Source organism: Pelophylax lessonae (assembly GCF_965119305.1).
Source record: "Pelophylax lessonae genome assembly, chromosome: 1".
NCBI classification, from domain to species: Eukaryota; Metazoa; Chordata; class Amphibia; order Anura; family Ranidae; genus Pelophylax; species Pelophylax lessonae.
Window position 1 is genome coordinate 370,270,165 of NC_138768.1, and position 13,607 is coordinate 370,283,771.

Here is a 13,607-nt window from a genome sequence, read left to right on the forward strand (position 1 = left end):
AGTTGCACCAACATTTCACCAAATGATCTGGGAGTATGGAGGCAAGCCTGTAGGGAGTATAGTACCACTGGTGAAATATCTTATGCAAGGATTCCCAGTATGAGAGGCATTTCGAAAATTTTAGTGGGGCTCTGAGCATAGAGTGCCATAGTAAGTATAGTGAAGTTAAGGGGGCTCTCGCAGTAGGTAAAAGATATTGATTTTTTTGTAAGTCAGGTTGGAGAAGTAGATGATTGATAAATGAGTGTCCATTAGTTTGAGAGCCTAATTTTTATAGTGATCAAGCAAGTCCCAACAAAAGGAGCATTAGGCCAGTTCATTTTAAAGAGGAAATTCCTGTTTCAGAGGTTTTTAAAGAAGTCTTCAGAGAAAGTGGTGAGTTTGTCGGATACCTGCCATGATCCAATTTTTTAGTGATGAGCTCCACTGAAGCAAGTGGAAGTATTCAAAGGAAAGTTTTGGGGATGCCTCTGTAGATTAGTGGGATGGCAAACCAGATTTCTATGGTTGCTGTAATAGAACTGAGATATGAGTGCTTGGACTCAAGACACAGGAGAAGGGAAGAGAGCAGCAACCACTGTGTTGTTTGAAGCACCACTTGTTCAATTTGCAGCCAGAAATGCACTGTTGCCCGGGACTGCCAGAATTTAGCTTGATCCAGGATAATGGCTCTATAGTATGTTAGGATGCTAGATGCACCCAATTTTGCCCACTTGTTTGGGGTGTAGAGCAAGAAGCTCTGAATCCAGGAGTGTTCAACAGAGATGAAAAAGTTCAACAGAGATTAAAGCTAATCGATATGAAAGGGCAAAAAATGAAATGGTAGAGTCCAGAATATATATAAGATATGGTTTAGAAGGAACATTTTTAATCATAGTTTACTGCCAGCTCAAGATGCCATAGTAGAGCAAAGCTCATGGCATATGTATTGGAGCTTTTCTAAAAGCTCATCATATTAAGTACGACGTAAATTATAAGAGGGTGAGAGCAGTCTTATACCTAAATAGGTAAAAGAGACTGTTGGTGCCCAGGAGGAGGAGAAAATATTGGAGAGGCATGACTTAACAGCAGAGATTAGACCAAGGTCGGCATACAGCCTTGGTTACTGATCAGGATTCCAGATATTAGGGGATTCGAGCGAATTGATTCTGCAAAGGGTTCTATAACAAGGGAAAAACTATAGGTGAGAAGGGGCATCCTTGTTGGGTGCCATTAGTAATGTCAAATGGGCCAAAGAGAAGTCTGATGTCCAGACAGTCATACTAGGTAAGGTGATATATACCCAAATCGGTGTAGCAGAACTCCCTCAGTGGGGAAGTCCCAACTATTGGATGCAATGCGTATAGGAGGTGAAGTGCTGTACATGACATCATCCCGCGGCCATCTCTGCATCAAGCCGTTTGCCAGTGATTGTCATACACAAGTGATATATGGCTGGCACTGCCTATAGTGCTTAAGTTGTAAGTGCAATACTTTACTGTTAAGATTAAATTACAGTTTTGAATGGATAACACTAGGGTTTGTGTGCTCTTTGGTCATATCTGAGACCCATCTATCTATCCATCCATCCATCTGGATAGGAGGCAGTGAGGATTCAGAAGTGGTAGCTGTTATCTCTATAACCCTAGAGGGAAAACTGCGTGTTGTGACCTACTGGTAATGTAGGGGGTCATGACACTGAGGTGAGAGGCCATACTGCACTGGTGGTGGAGTGAGTTATTTCAGTTTGGACACAGTGGTGATTTTCATTTTTGGAAGCTGGGTTATCTTCCTTGATTTAAGCTTTTTTTCACATTTGGGAAGTTATACATACCTTTTTGGAAATGTGTTGGACTGTATACATCACTATTGTATATACAGTATCTCACAAAAGTGAGTGCACCCCTCGCATTTTTGTAAATATTTTATTATATCTTTTCATGTGACAACACTGAAGAAATGACACTTGGCTACAATGTAAAGTAGTGAGTGTACAGCTTGTATAACAGTGTAAATTTGCTGTCCCCTCAAAATAACTCAACACATAGCCATTAATGTTTAAACCGCTGGCAACAAAAGTGAGTACACCCCTATTAGCAATGAGACCTTGTAACACTAACGAGTCACATGACACTGGGGAGGGAAAATTGCTAATTGGGCCCAATTTGGACATTTGCACTTAGGGGTGTACTCACTTTTGAGAGATGTCACTACTTTACATTGTAGCAAAGTGTCATTTTTTCAGTGTTGTCACATGAAAAGATATAATAAAATATTTACAAAAATGTGAGGGGAGTACTCAATTTTGCATGAATTATAGAAGTGTATTCTGTATATATTATTTATTTTTTGCACATTTAAAATGGAGTGATATTTAGGATATCGCACTTTGTCTATTTTATTCATCCAAAAGCTGCTAGTTTATGGCTCTTGTAATATAAATCCAGTGCAAATTTTATTATTTTGGTAAAGAGTTGTGCTACAGCAATTAGGTTATTTGTTAATTTAATAGGTTGTTGAATCACTTATAGGTGTTGGCAAGCAATTTGTTTCAGTACTGTGATTTTTTTTTAGTTGATTGCGCTGATTGATCACCTCTTAACACTAGGTAACGTGTACAGTCCCAGAATAGCTTTCGAGGATGTTGCTCTGGAGGCCAGATTTAGTAAGGACTTCCTGCAGATAGGCCCAATTAACCCTGTCAAACACCTTCCAGAAACATTCTAGTACCATCCGAGGTCCCTAGACAAAGTCCTTTTAGATTAAAAGTGTCAGCGAGTGACATTTGGCATTGACATCTCGTTGCTGTGCGATTCCAGGCCGCCAGCAGCAACCCATGTGAGTTCTTATTGTTTTTTATTTTTGCATTTGATGTGTATTTCATTCATTGAATAAACCTACTACACTATGAATATACTTCTGGGCTCTGCGTGAGCTTATTTATTCCCAGTTGGATCCCGGTAGGAATGACTGTCAGAATCGGTCCACTGTGGACTTTCATATGTGTTTGAGGCTTACTTGCTGCTGTAACGGCAGCCACTTTATCCGGTGAGTTTGCAATCTTCCCAATGGTGGCGGTACATTTGATCGGACACCATTGCCTTGCTGTTTGCTCACTGGATTGTTGATTTTACTATGGACTATTTTTTGTTCTATGGAATCAATTTATATGGACTCTTTGTTTTTTATGTGTTTGCATGTTTTTATGCTTGAATACTGATTGATTTTTGTTTAAAGGCGCTAACATTCCTTTTATTATACCATAAAATTAGATCAATTTTGGTAGACTGAATAGACTGCAACAGCTGTTTATTAACCAGGAAAAGATCAATTCTGGAATATAATTTTTGGGTGTGGGAATAAAAGGTATAATCCCTTTCTGAGTTGTTTAAACATCGCCAAGGATCATAGACCTTTTCTGCCTTGAGAAAAACAGAAACAGCTGTATTCCATTTACGGAATTTGTTAGATGAATCTAAATTGGGATCTGGAATCTCATTAAGGTCAACATAGATTTAACACCTTATCTGCAACAGCTCTTTACCATACTTCTCCCCACCTTGTCACTGCTTGACCTTACTATTGATCAAGCACAAAGAATTATTAAAACCTCTATCGGCTTCAACTCCCAGAGATGTCTTGGGCCGTATACATTTCTTTCTTGTTAAAGAACAAATCATGGCAGCCGCCACAGCATCTCGTTCACTACCTGAATGATATTCACAGATCTCCCTCTTTGCAGATATATCGCCCATCACTTCTCAAAAATGTAAGGAATTCTTGCCTATCACTACAATCTTATGATTTTAATAGACTCAGGATTAATAAAAAGCGTCATATTGTTTCTCCTATAGCGGTTTTCCAGATCATACATTTTAGATTTGAGGACTGGAACTGGAACTCATCCATGTGGTCATGATGTGAATCAACCAGTTCATTGTAAGCACTAATATATTCCTCCATATGTCTCTCAATCTGATCAGCTCATTTCTCCACATGATCAAACCTTATCTGTATGTGTAAAATGGAGGAACCTCTTTCCCTTTCTAGATCATTGTGCAGTGACAAAAGCATAGATTTAAGTGTGTGTTCAGATATAGGAACGTCTGAGGCAGGCATGAGGGCTAGTGTCTCTGTCCCCTGTCCCACCATGTAGTCAGCCTGTGTTTCTGCCCAGTGCTGTTTCTTATGCCAGCCATAGACAATTCGAATCTCAGCTGGTTCAGCAGGAACCATCCGAGGTTCGAACCAAGTATGGGCACGCTGAATGTACCAAGTTGATCGATTGATCATCTTGGGTACAACCAGTCTGTCGGATTTTACTTGCTATTATTGCTAGTGGCTGGTATAGCCACTAGTAATAATCACTGTCTTCTCCTGGCAGGGGCAGCTTCCCCCGCCACTGCCTCCACTCTCTCTCTTCCTCCCCGGGAGGGGATATCTGCATCAACACTGTCTGTGTTGATGGGGAAATTAAGCACATTTTACTTTCCTGCAACCCATGTATGGCCTGCCTTACTTACAGGTGCCTTGTTGGGAGAATATGTAGGAGATAAGGCTGCTCTTTTTGCTAGATCCTCAGGGTGAGAGGTGGAACAGACAGGGCAGAGAGTGCAGTAGCAGGGTCCTCCATATCAGACAGGCTGCCAGCACTGTGTGGGGAGAAGCTGTGCTAAGGCTGTGACTGGCTATCTGCAGTGGTGAAATCCTGGGAGTCCATTGCCAGCTTTTTGTTTTTTTGTTTTTTAGACATGTCCCTGGGTGTCTCTGGCAGTCAGTGTCTACATTGGAATGCAGGTAGAACTGGTGGGATCACTGTGAGTTTCTGGTAGAGAGCAGCTCAGAAGCTAGGCAGTCATCCTGCTCTGCAGCCAAGTCACCTTTCACTGTAGTGCTTATTTTCTTTCCACATGGTTAACAAAGTCAATTTTCAACTACTAAGTTTAGCAAAAGTTCACTTTGCAAAGTGTTACATAGTGAGGTTGAAAAAAAGACATCCGTCCATCCAATTCAACCTATGATGTGTGTGTTTGTTGTTAACCATACATTGTATACCCCTGTATGTTGTGGTCTTTAAGGTGCCCATCTAATAGTTTTTTGAAACTATCGATGCTCCCTGCTGATACGACTGCTTGTGGAAGAGAATTCCACATCTTTACCGCTCTTACAGTGAAGAACCCCCTATGTACTTTAAGGTTAAACCGCCTTTTATCTAGTTTTAGTGAGTTGCCACGTGTCTTATTGTATTCCCTTTCTCTGAATAGTTTGTTCCTTATGCTAGGGTCGCCAGTACAGTATTTGTACATTGATATCATATCCCCCCTCAGTCGTCTCTTCTCCAGAGAGAATAAGTCCAGTGCTTGTAGTCTTTCCTAATAGCTGATGTCCTCCATTCCCCTAATTATTTTTGTTGCCCTTCTCTGGACTCTTTCCAGTTCCAGCACATCCTTTCTGAGGACCGGTGCCCAGAACTGGACAGCATACTCCAGATGTGGCCAGACCAGAGTCTTGTAGAGTGGGAGAATAATCTCTTTATTTCTGGAGTGTATCCCCTTTTTTATGCATCCCAGTATTCTGTTGGCTTTGCTTGCAGCGGCTTGGCATTGCATGCCACTGCCAAGCCTGTTGTCTACCAATACCCCCAGGTCCTTTTCCATCCTAGACTCACCCAGAGGTTCCCCCCCTAGTGAGTAGCTTGCTTTCTGGTTTCTGGCACCCAAGTGCATTACTTTACATTTTTCAACATTAAACCTCATCTGCCATGTAGTTGCCCACCCCATTATTTTGTTCAGGTCCGCTTGTAAGGTTTCCACATGCTGCATAGAAGATATTGGCATGCTTAGTTTAGTATCATCTGCAAATACTGAGATTGTACTAGATATCCCCTCCTCTAGATCATTTATGAATAAATTAAACAGGATTGGTCCCAGGACAGAACCCTGGGGGACCCCACTTTCCACACCCACCCGATCCGAGTACTCCCCATTAATCACCACCCTTTGCACTCTCCCCTGGAGCCAGTTCTCTATCCAGGTACTCACCTTATGGTCAATACCTACCTTCCTTAGTTTGAACAGTAAGCGTTTGTGGGGAACGGTATCAAAGGCCTTTGCAAAGTCTATATACACCACATCCACAGGCTTACCTTTATCTAGGTGGCAGCTTACTTCATCATAGAAGGTTAATAGATTGGTTTGGCAAGAACGATTTTTCATGAATCCATGCTGATTACTACTAATAATACCGTTTTCATTACTAAAGTCTTGTATGTGGTCCCTTAACATCCCCTCCAAAATCTTGCAGACTATAGATGTTAGGCTGACCGGCCTATAGTTACCCGGTATATATCTCTGCCCTTTTTTAAATATTGGTACCACGTTGGCTTTTTTCCAATCAGCTGGCACCATACCCGTCTGTAAACTATCCTTAAAGATCAAGAATAATGGTCTGGCAATCACCTGGCTGAGCTCTTTAAGAACCCTCGGGTGCAAGCCATCCGGTCCCGGTGATTTATTTATGTTAAGTTTCTCTAGTTTGGTTCTAAGTTTATCTTCTGTTAGCCATGGCGGTACTTCCTGAGGTGTATTATTTAGTTTGGCCTTACAAGCTGGGTTAGTGTAGCCACCCGATTCTTTTGTGAAGACTGAAGAGAAGAAATTATTTAACTCTTCCGCCTTTTCTCTGTCCTCTGTGGCCATATTTCCTTTGTCATCTTTTATGGGGCCAATGTGTTCTGGCCTCGCTTTCTTACTGTTTATATACTTAAAGAATTTCTTGGGGTTCTTTTTACTCTCCTCCGCTATATGTCTCTCGTGTTCTATTTTAGCCGCCCTGATTTTGTCTTTACATTTCTTATTGCGCTTGAATGCTGCCAATGACCCCTCAGTCTTGTATTTTTTGAAGGCCTTTTCTTTAGCACTAATATGCATTTTTATGTTGGAGTTTAGCCACCCAGGGTTTAGTTTAGCTCTTTTAAATTTATTTCCCTTTGAAATGCACTGGCCAATCCCCTTGTTAAGTATGCTCTTGAAGCACTCCCATTTTTCCTCCATGTTCTTTATTCCCAGGGTTCTATCCCATTTGATAATTTCTAGCAGCGAGCGCAGTTTTGGGAAATGGTGTTGTATGGTGGTAAGGGTTAGGAGTGCAGAACTGATAGGCATTTTATGATATGTGATGGATAGTTTATGGATGTTAGTAGGCAGCTTTTTGGTCATAAGGACCTTTTGGAAATGTAGAAGGATAAAAGTGCCACGACACAGAGGACCTAAAAGTGCCACGTCTTAGGTGGACAGTGGAGGAAATTTGACCAATGGGTACACAGGCTTTGATACAGCCCCAGTGAATGGCACAAACTGCTTATTTCAGTGCATTGTAGAGTGTGGTATAAAAGCCAGGAGCACATGTGCTGCGGGGTCTTTGGCTGGTGAGCAGAGTCCCGGAGGGAGGGTGAAGGCTGCCTCCTCCTCTGTAGCAATGGCATGTGGTCACAGGCCTGGGGACCAGAAGGAAGAAGCTGAACCCAGAGGTCCATGAGAGCTGACTGAAGGGGTAGAGACATTGGAGACCCTCCAAAAACAGTATCATGAGTACAGGGGATCGTGTCTAGGGGTCTGACCTGAGGGGGGCCACCCTTGTGTAGGATAGTCAGAGTACAGGTGTCAGCATGTGGAGTAAAAGGGGGTACTAGGAGTGTATCCTAAAAATAATTCATCCTAACAAGTCATCTCCATAGAGACTTAATCCTAAATACATCTAAGTGGCAAGGTGAATCTGCAGCCTGACTGCATCTTCAGACAGGAGTCCTCGTCTACTGTGAAAAGTTCAAGTTGTAGTATCCCACTCTTCTCTTCTCTTCTCCCACCCCTAATTTAAATAAAACCACAAAAACAACTACATCCCCTAGACTGTTCATTGACTGAGCCAGAGAGTAAAGAGTTAAATTGTGTATGCTGCACTTGCTATTGGTAACCCAAGGGAATCCCAAGGTGAACAATCCAGCAGTCCTCAAGGGGACAGTGCTACACCAAATACAACATACTGTACATATACAAGGCATTCCTGAGTCAGTCTAGTCAGGAGAGCTTGCATCTTTGATGGAAGACATTTTAAAGCATATATTGAAATATCAACCTTTTACAAAAACAGATATTTTCGGAGGGTTGACAGACCATTGTTGATTATATGCAACTAGACAACATATGTAGGATTTATCTCCACAGAATTAGGCTACCATTAATAAAGCTTGAGAAAAGAGTAAATTACTGTATATATAATAACACAAAACAGGCTATTTACCAAAGAATAGGAGAATGCTAAAACCTATTAGTCATCTCTTACATGGCAAACAACTAACAAGCAAATGTGTATTTCTTTTTTTTATGTTGCTAAACTATCATTTTAAAGACTACAATATATTGGACATTGAAGAATGAGAATATTTACCACCTCTCTCTTAGACAGAGAAGAGAAAACTTAATGCTCATCAGCCAGCCATATCAATGAAGTAAGATTAAAAGAATGGAATGTTACCAGCATCCTCGCAAAAATATAAAATAGAGACTGTGGAAGTTGATAAGGTATAATACAACACCCAATATCAAAGGAACATTAGGCAATTTTGTCCATGAGGGAAATTTACAGGTTGGAAGGCTAACCAGTGGTGAAACTACCAGGGTTGCAAAGGTCACACTTGCAACTGGGCCCTGGCATTCAGCCACCGTGGCGGGTTCCAAGATGGCAGAGGGGGGGCCGCTGTGGGACAGACCATGCTGGCTATTCAAACCTTAACCACTTAAGGGCCAAGCCTATTTCTGACACATGTTGTTTACAAGTTAAAATCAGTATTTTTTGCTAGAAAATTACTTAAAACCCTCAAACATTCTAAATATTTTTTTAGCAAAGACTGTGGAGAATTAAATGGACTGAAATATTTTTTGTTACGCAGTATTTGCGCAGCGGTCTTTCAAACACAATTTTTTGGGGAAAAATATGATATGAACCCACCCTGTGGGTGGTTACACTAGTCAAGATGAAACATCCGGCAAACCGTTTTGTGAACTACTGCTTACAGATTGTCACTTTATATTTTTGTGCACTGGTTTTTAGTATAATTTATCCACATTTATTTGTGCCATTATTTACATCATTTGCAATTCACTTGGATTTTATTCACTGATGGAACTATATAATTTAACACCAATGTGTATATGTAATTAATTTATTGTTTTACAATATTACATATTTTATTTATTCACGGTTATTTTAATTTAATTATAGGCGCCTCACTTTTATACATTTTACCATTTCACACACACTTACCACAAGGGGAGTGATTAGTGCAGGCAGCAGAGAATATATATTAAATCGCATAGTAGCTCATAGTAGCCCATAATTGTTATTTAGTTGCAACAGAGAAACATCAGATCTCCAGTCATGGCTGTGCTGTGTGGCAGAGCTGTGTAAATCTCAGAACTGGATAGACAAAATAGTAAAAGTAAAACAGCTCCCAGATATTTCACTTCTGTATCTTGGTGTTTACCTTTACACACCTAGGTTGAAGACAAACAGTTCAGTTTAAAGAGGTTGTAAACTCGTTCAGAAAATTTTTTTTTTTTTTACAACCTGCAAGAGAAAGACATAATGAGCTAGTATGCATCGCATACTAGCTCATTATGAAATACTTACCTTAGAACGAGCCCCCGCCGTGCCGCTCTCTTACCTGTATGATGGGCGACATGTTCAGTCGCCCGTCTTCCGGGATCGCGGCATCCGGCCATCTGATTGGCCGGAGCCGCGGTGACGTCACTCCCGCACACGCGCGCGGGAGCCGACGGTCACGGCACGGGGCTCTGAAGGAACGGCACGATCAGCCGTTCCTTCAGAGCGCATGCGCCAGTGACGTCACTGGCTGCATTAAAGGTAAATATCTCCTAAACCGTACATGTTTAGGAGATATTTACAGTACCTATAGGTAAGCCTTATCATAGGCTTACCTATAGGTACAACTTCCTGAGGAGGGTTTACTTCCTCTTTAAGCTTCCATCCCAATAATATCTAATACAAGCTGAAGAAAACTATTTTGTTATTTAGTAATGCATTGTTTTTTCTAATATTGTTATAAACTATTTATCAAAATATGATGTTTGTAATAGGATGATATCCCAATGAGGAGAGGAAGAAATACTACAAAGAAGAAAGAGGAGGAGGTGGACATTGATTTAGATGATCCTGAAATAAATCATTTCCCTTTCCCCTTTCATGAGCTCATGGTATGGGCAGTACTAATGAAAAGACAAAAGATGGCTTTGTTCTTCTGGCAACACGGAGAGGAGGCAATGGCAAAAGCACTGGTGGCTTGCAAGCTCTGCAAAGCAATGGCACATGAAGCATCTGAAAATGACATGGTTGATGACATTTCACAGGAACTCAATCACAACTCCAGGTCTGTATAATTTACTAGTAATGTTTTTTTTTTTTCCACAATAAATATGAATAATGCAGAGAATGTCAGTATTTTCCTAAAATAATAAAATAAAAAAACATATATTAAGTAAACCAAACAAAAGTTTCTGAATAATATGTTCTTTTATGCAAGCAGTGACAAACTTGCAGATAAGGAATAAAACCACTTGCCTATTAAGCCAATTATCCCCACATACATGTAAAAATCTGCATTTGTTTCCTAAAAACTACTTTAAACCCCCAAACATTATATATTTTCTGAAAGAAAACGCTCTGGAATCTAAAATGGTGGTTGCTGCAATGTTTTTTCTTTAATTTCAGTAGTATTTTTTAAAATTTTAGAAATAAAGACATACGTGGTGCTTCAAAATAGAAAATCTAACAGTTACATATCACAGTAGGATAAATATCCAAATTGTGCAGAAGCAATACAAAGTGTCAAGGAATGCAAACAGGTGAACCTTTGGGGAATGCATCTCCTAATTAGAAAAAGGAAGAGAACAACACTAAAGCGGAGTTCCGGCCTCAAATACCTTTTTTAACTAAAAATACCCCTATAATACTAATCCATCGCCCTTTACAGAACCGTTATAATTGATTGAATCCTATCGCTCAGTACCCAGTGCAAGTGGCCATCATCCCGATAATTGGATACAAAAAGGCTGAGGCAAGAAAGACGCAGGCACACCCCAAGTCTTGGACTAATACTTCCTTTATACCTTGCTGACCTCTAGCCACGAGAAATACGCATCCATGGCAGGCATTTCATACTGACCTAGATGCCCATTAAGGACCACTTAGGACCAATTTTGGATCACTGTGGTGCCCACAGTCCTGCCGTCTACCAACCACTCTCTATACTGTTTTCTTCCCCAGTGAATCATGTGTATGTGAGATTTGGCATTCCCTCTTTCGGTTTTATACCGTTTTAATCAACAGACCAGCTACCTTTATAGAAGGACTTCCTTTGGTACTATTAGTGTATTGAACTCTGGTTGACCCCTGAAGAAGGGTGCTACACCCAAAACGCATAGGGTCCGGTCCAGTTCTCTCCACCAAGGGTCCTTAAGAGTCTTCTGTATAGAAACTGGTCTGTTATTGCATGCATATTTTAATCCTCTGTATATCCAGCATCTTGCTGGGTATATACAAATGGTCAATGTAAATGTTTTTTGATTTTTCTTATGTAATAAAATTTATATTTTTATACTTTTTTGGTCTAATTGTTTCAGTGCATCAGTGGCATACAAAGTCCCAAACCATTGGGGGTACCCCTTTTTGTTTACAGAACCGTTATTCTCATATTTACAAGGTGTACATTATTGGATTTTAGTCAAAATCTTACTTTTAAAAATGCTGTCTGGGCGCAGCCATCTTAAATGTGGGCATCTGAAGCTGCAGTGTAATCTGCTGTGTCCTTCTTCCTGATTCCAGGGAATGTTCTGGGAGTTCTTCCTGATTCCAGCCTCCTGGGAGTGATGACAAACCGCTCCCAGGATGCAATGCAAAGGCAGAAGTGATGTCAGTATCAGCATAGCAAGCACTCCAGGAATCAGTAAAGTTGCAAAATAGGCCGGAACTCCACTTTAAGGAAAATGGCTAGACATCAAGGGTACGTCTCAAGGGGATCCTATGGGGTTGTCTTATCACCATACAGATGAGCAATACATAATGAGTGATGGAGCCAAGCCAACCATTGTGCACAAAAGAATTTACTTTTGACATTTTTTTACAGAAAACATAAGTCAAACTGTGTCTGAGTGTTGAGGTTCATCAAGAAGGAAGGGAACTTTGGAGGGTCTTGTTTTTTCCAGCATGATGCGATAGATTTCTTGGCAGGTGTCATCAGTGTTGGTCATCTTAATTTAAAAAAGTAATTAGTTACAGTTACAAATTACTTTTCCCAAAAAGTAATTTTGTTACTGACTCAGTTCCACATTGAAAAAGTAATTAGTTACTCAGCAAAGTAACTGACTTTTTTTTAATATTCTATAATGCAATTACGTTCTATGAGATCTTTAATAGTGGTGGCGGTGTGGCACACTGTGGGGGTCTGAGTCCTGAGTCCTCCTGACTGTGAGTAACTATATTTTGTTTTGTTTTTTGGTACCTGCGGCATGAAGTGGCTGGCTGTTGGTGGTGTGGCACACGAGTGGTGGCAGTGTGGCACACTGGTGGTGGCAGTGTGGCACACTGGTGGTGGTGGCGGTGTGGAACACTGGTGGTGGTGGCGGTGTTGAACACTGGTGGTGGTGGCGGTGTGGAACACTGGTGGTGGTGGCGGTGTGGAACACTGGTGGTGGTGGCGGTGTGGCACACTGGTGGTGTGGCACGCTGCTGGTGGTGGTGTGGTGGCCGGTGGGTGGTGGCTGGTGGGGGACTGAGACCTGAATCCTGACTGTCTGTGACTGACTGAGTTTTTTTTTTTTTTTTTGGTACCTGCTGTGTTGGGCTTGCTGGTGGTGGTGTGGCCTCTGGCCTGGCAGGCACACTGTTGTCCGAGTCCCTCTGGCTCCGTCCTCCTGCAGGCCTCAGGCCTGCCTGTCTGTGCCTCTCTCTTCTTCTGGTCTGGCTGTGTGCGTTGGACCATTGGTGGACTGGTGGTGGTGGACTTCCTGCTGCCCAGTGCCCTGTGGTGGTGGTGGAGTCTCCTGGACTATATCGTTTTGTAAGTAACTGCCACTGGTTGTTTTATATATATTTTGCCAGTCTGGCAAAAGTAAGGTCCCCCATAGATCCCCCTTCAGTGCAGGCCAGGGCAGGTCTCCCGTAGATCCCCTTTAGTACAGGCCAGGGCAGGTCCCCCATAGATCCCCATTTAGTGCAGGCCAGGGCAGGTCTCCCGTAGATCCCCCTTTAAAGCAGGCAGGTCCCCATAGATCCCGCTGTAATGCAGGTAGGTGCCCCATAGATCCCCCTTTAGAGCAGGCCTGACCAGGGTGAGGGTCCCCCATATTTATGCATCCCCCTTTAGAGCAGGCAAGGGAGGCAGGTCCCCCATAGATCCCCCCTTAGAGCAGGCCAGGGCGAGGGTGCCCCATAATTATACATCACCCTTTAGAGCAGGCAAGGGCAGGCAGGTCCCCCATAGATCCCCTTTTAGAACAGACAAGGGCAGGCAGGTCAACCATCCCCCATAGATCCCCCTTTAGTGCAGGCAGGTC

General features: G+C 41.9%; 1 protein-coding gene across 3 annotated transcripts in view; it reads left to right on the top strand.

Moving 5' to 3' along the window:
* TRPM3 (transient receptor potential cation channel subfamily M member 3) overlaps positions 1 to 13,607 on the top strand; it is a 552,760-nt gene that overhangs the window by 402,277 nt on the left and 136,876 nt on the right. For all 3 annotated transcript variants that reach the window (XR_014225124.1, XM_082252764.1, XM_082252765.1), the window contains exon 15: positions 10,134 to 10,423. Coding sequence is in view for 2 of the 3 variants with exons in the window: in XM_082252764.1 (XP_082108890.1) it covers positions 10,134 to 10,423 (290 nt within the window). In the remaining variant the exon portion in view is untranslated. The remainder of the gene's footprint in view (positions 1 to 10,133; positions 10,424 to 13,607) is intronic.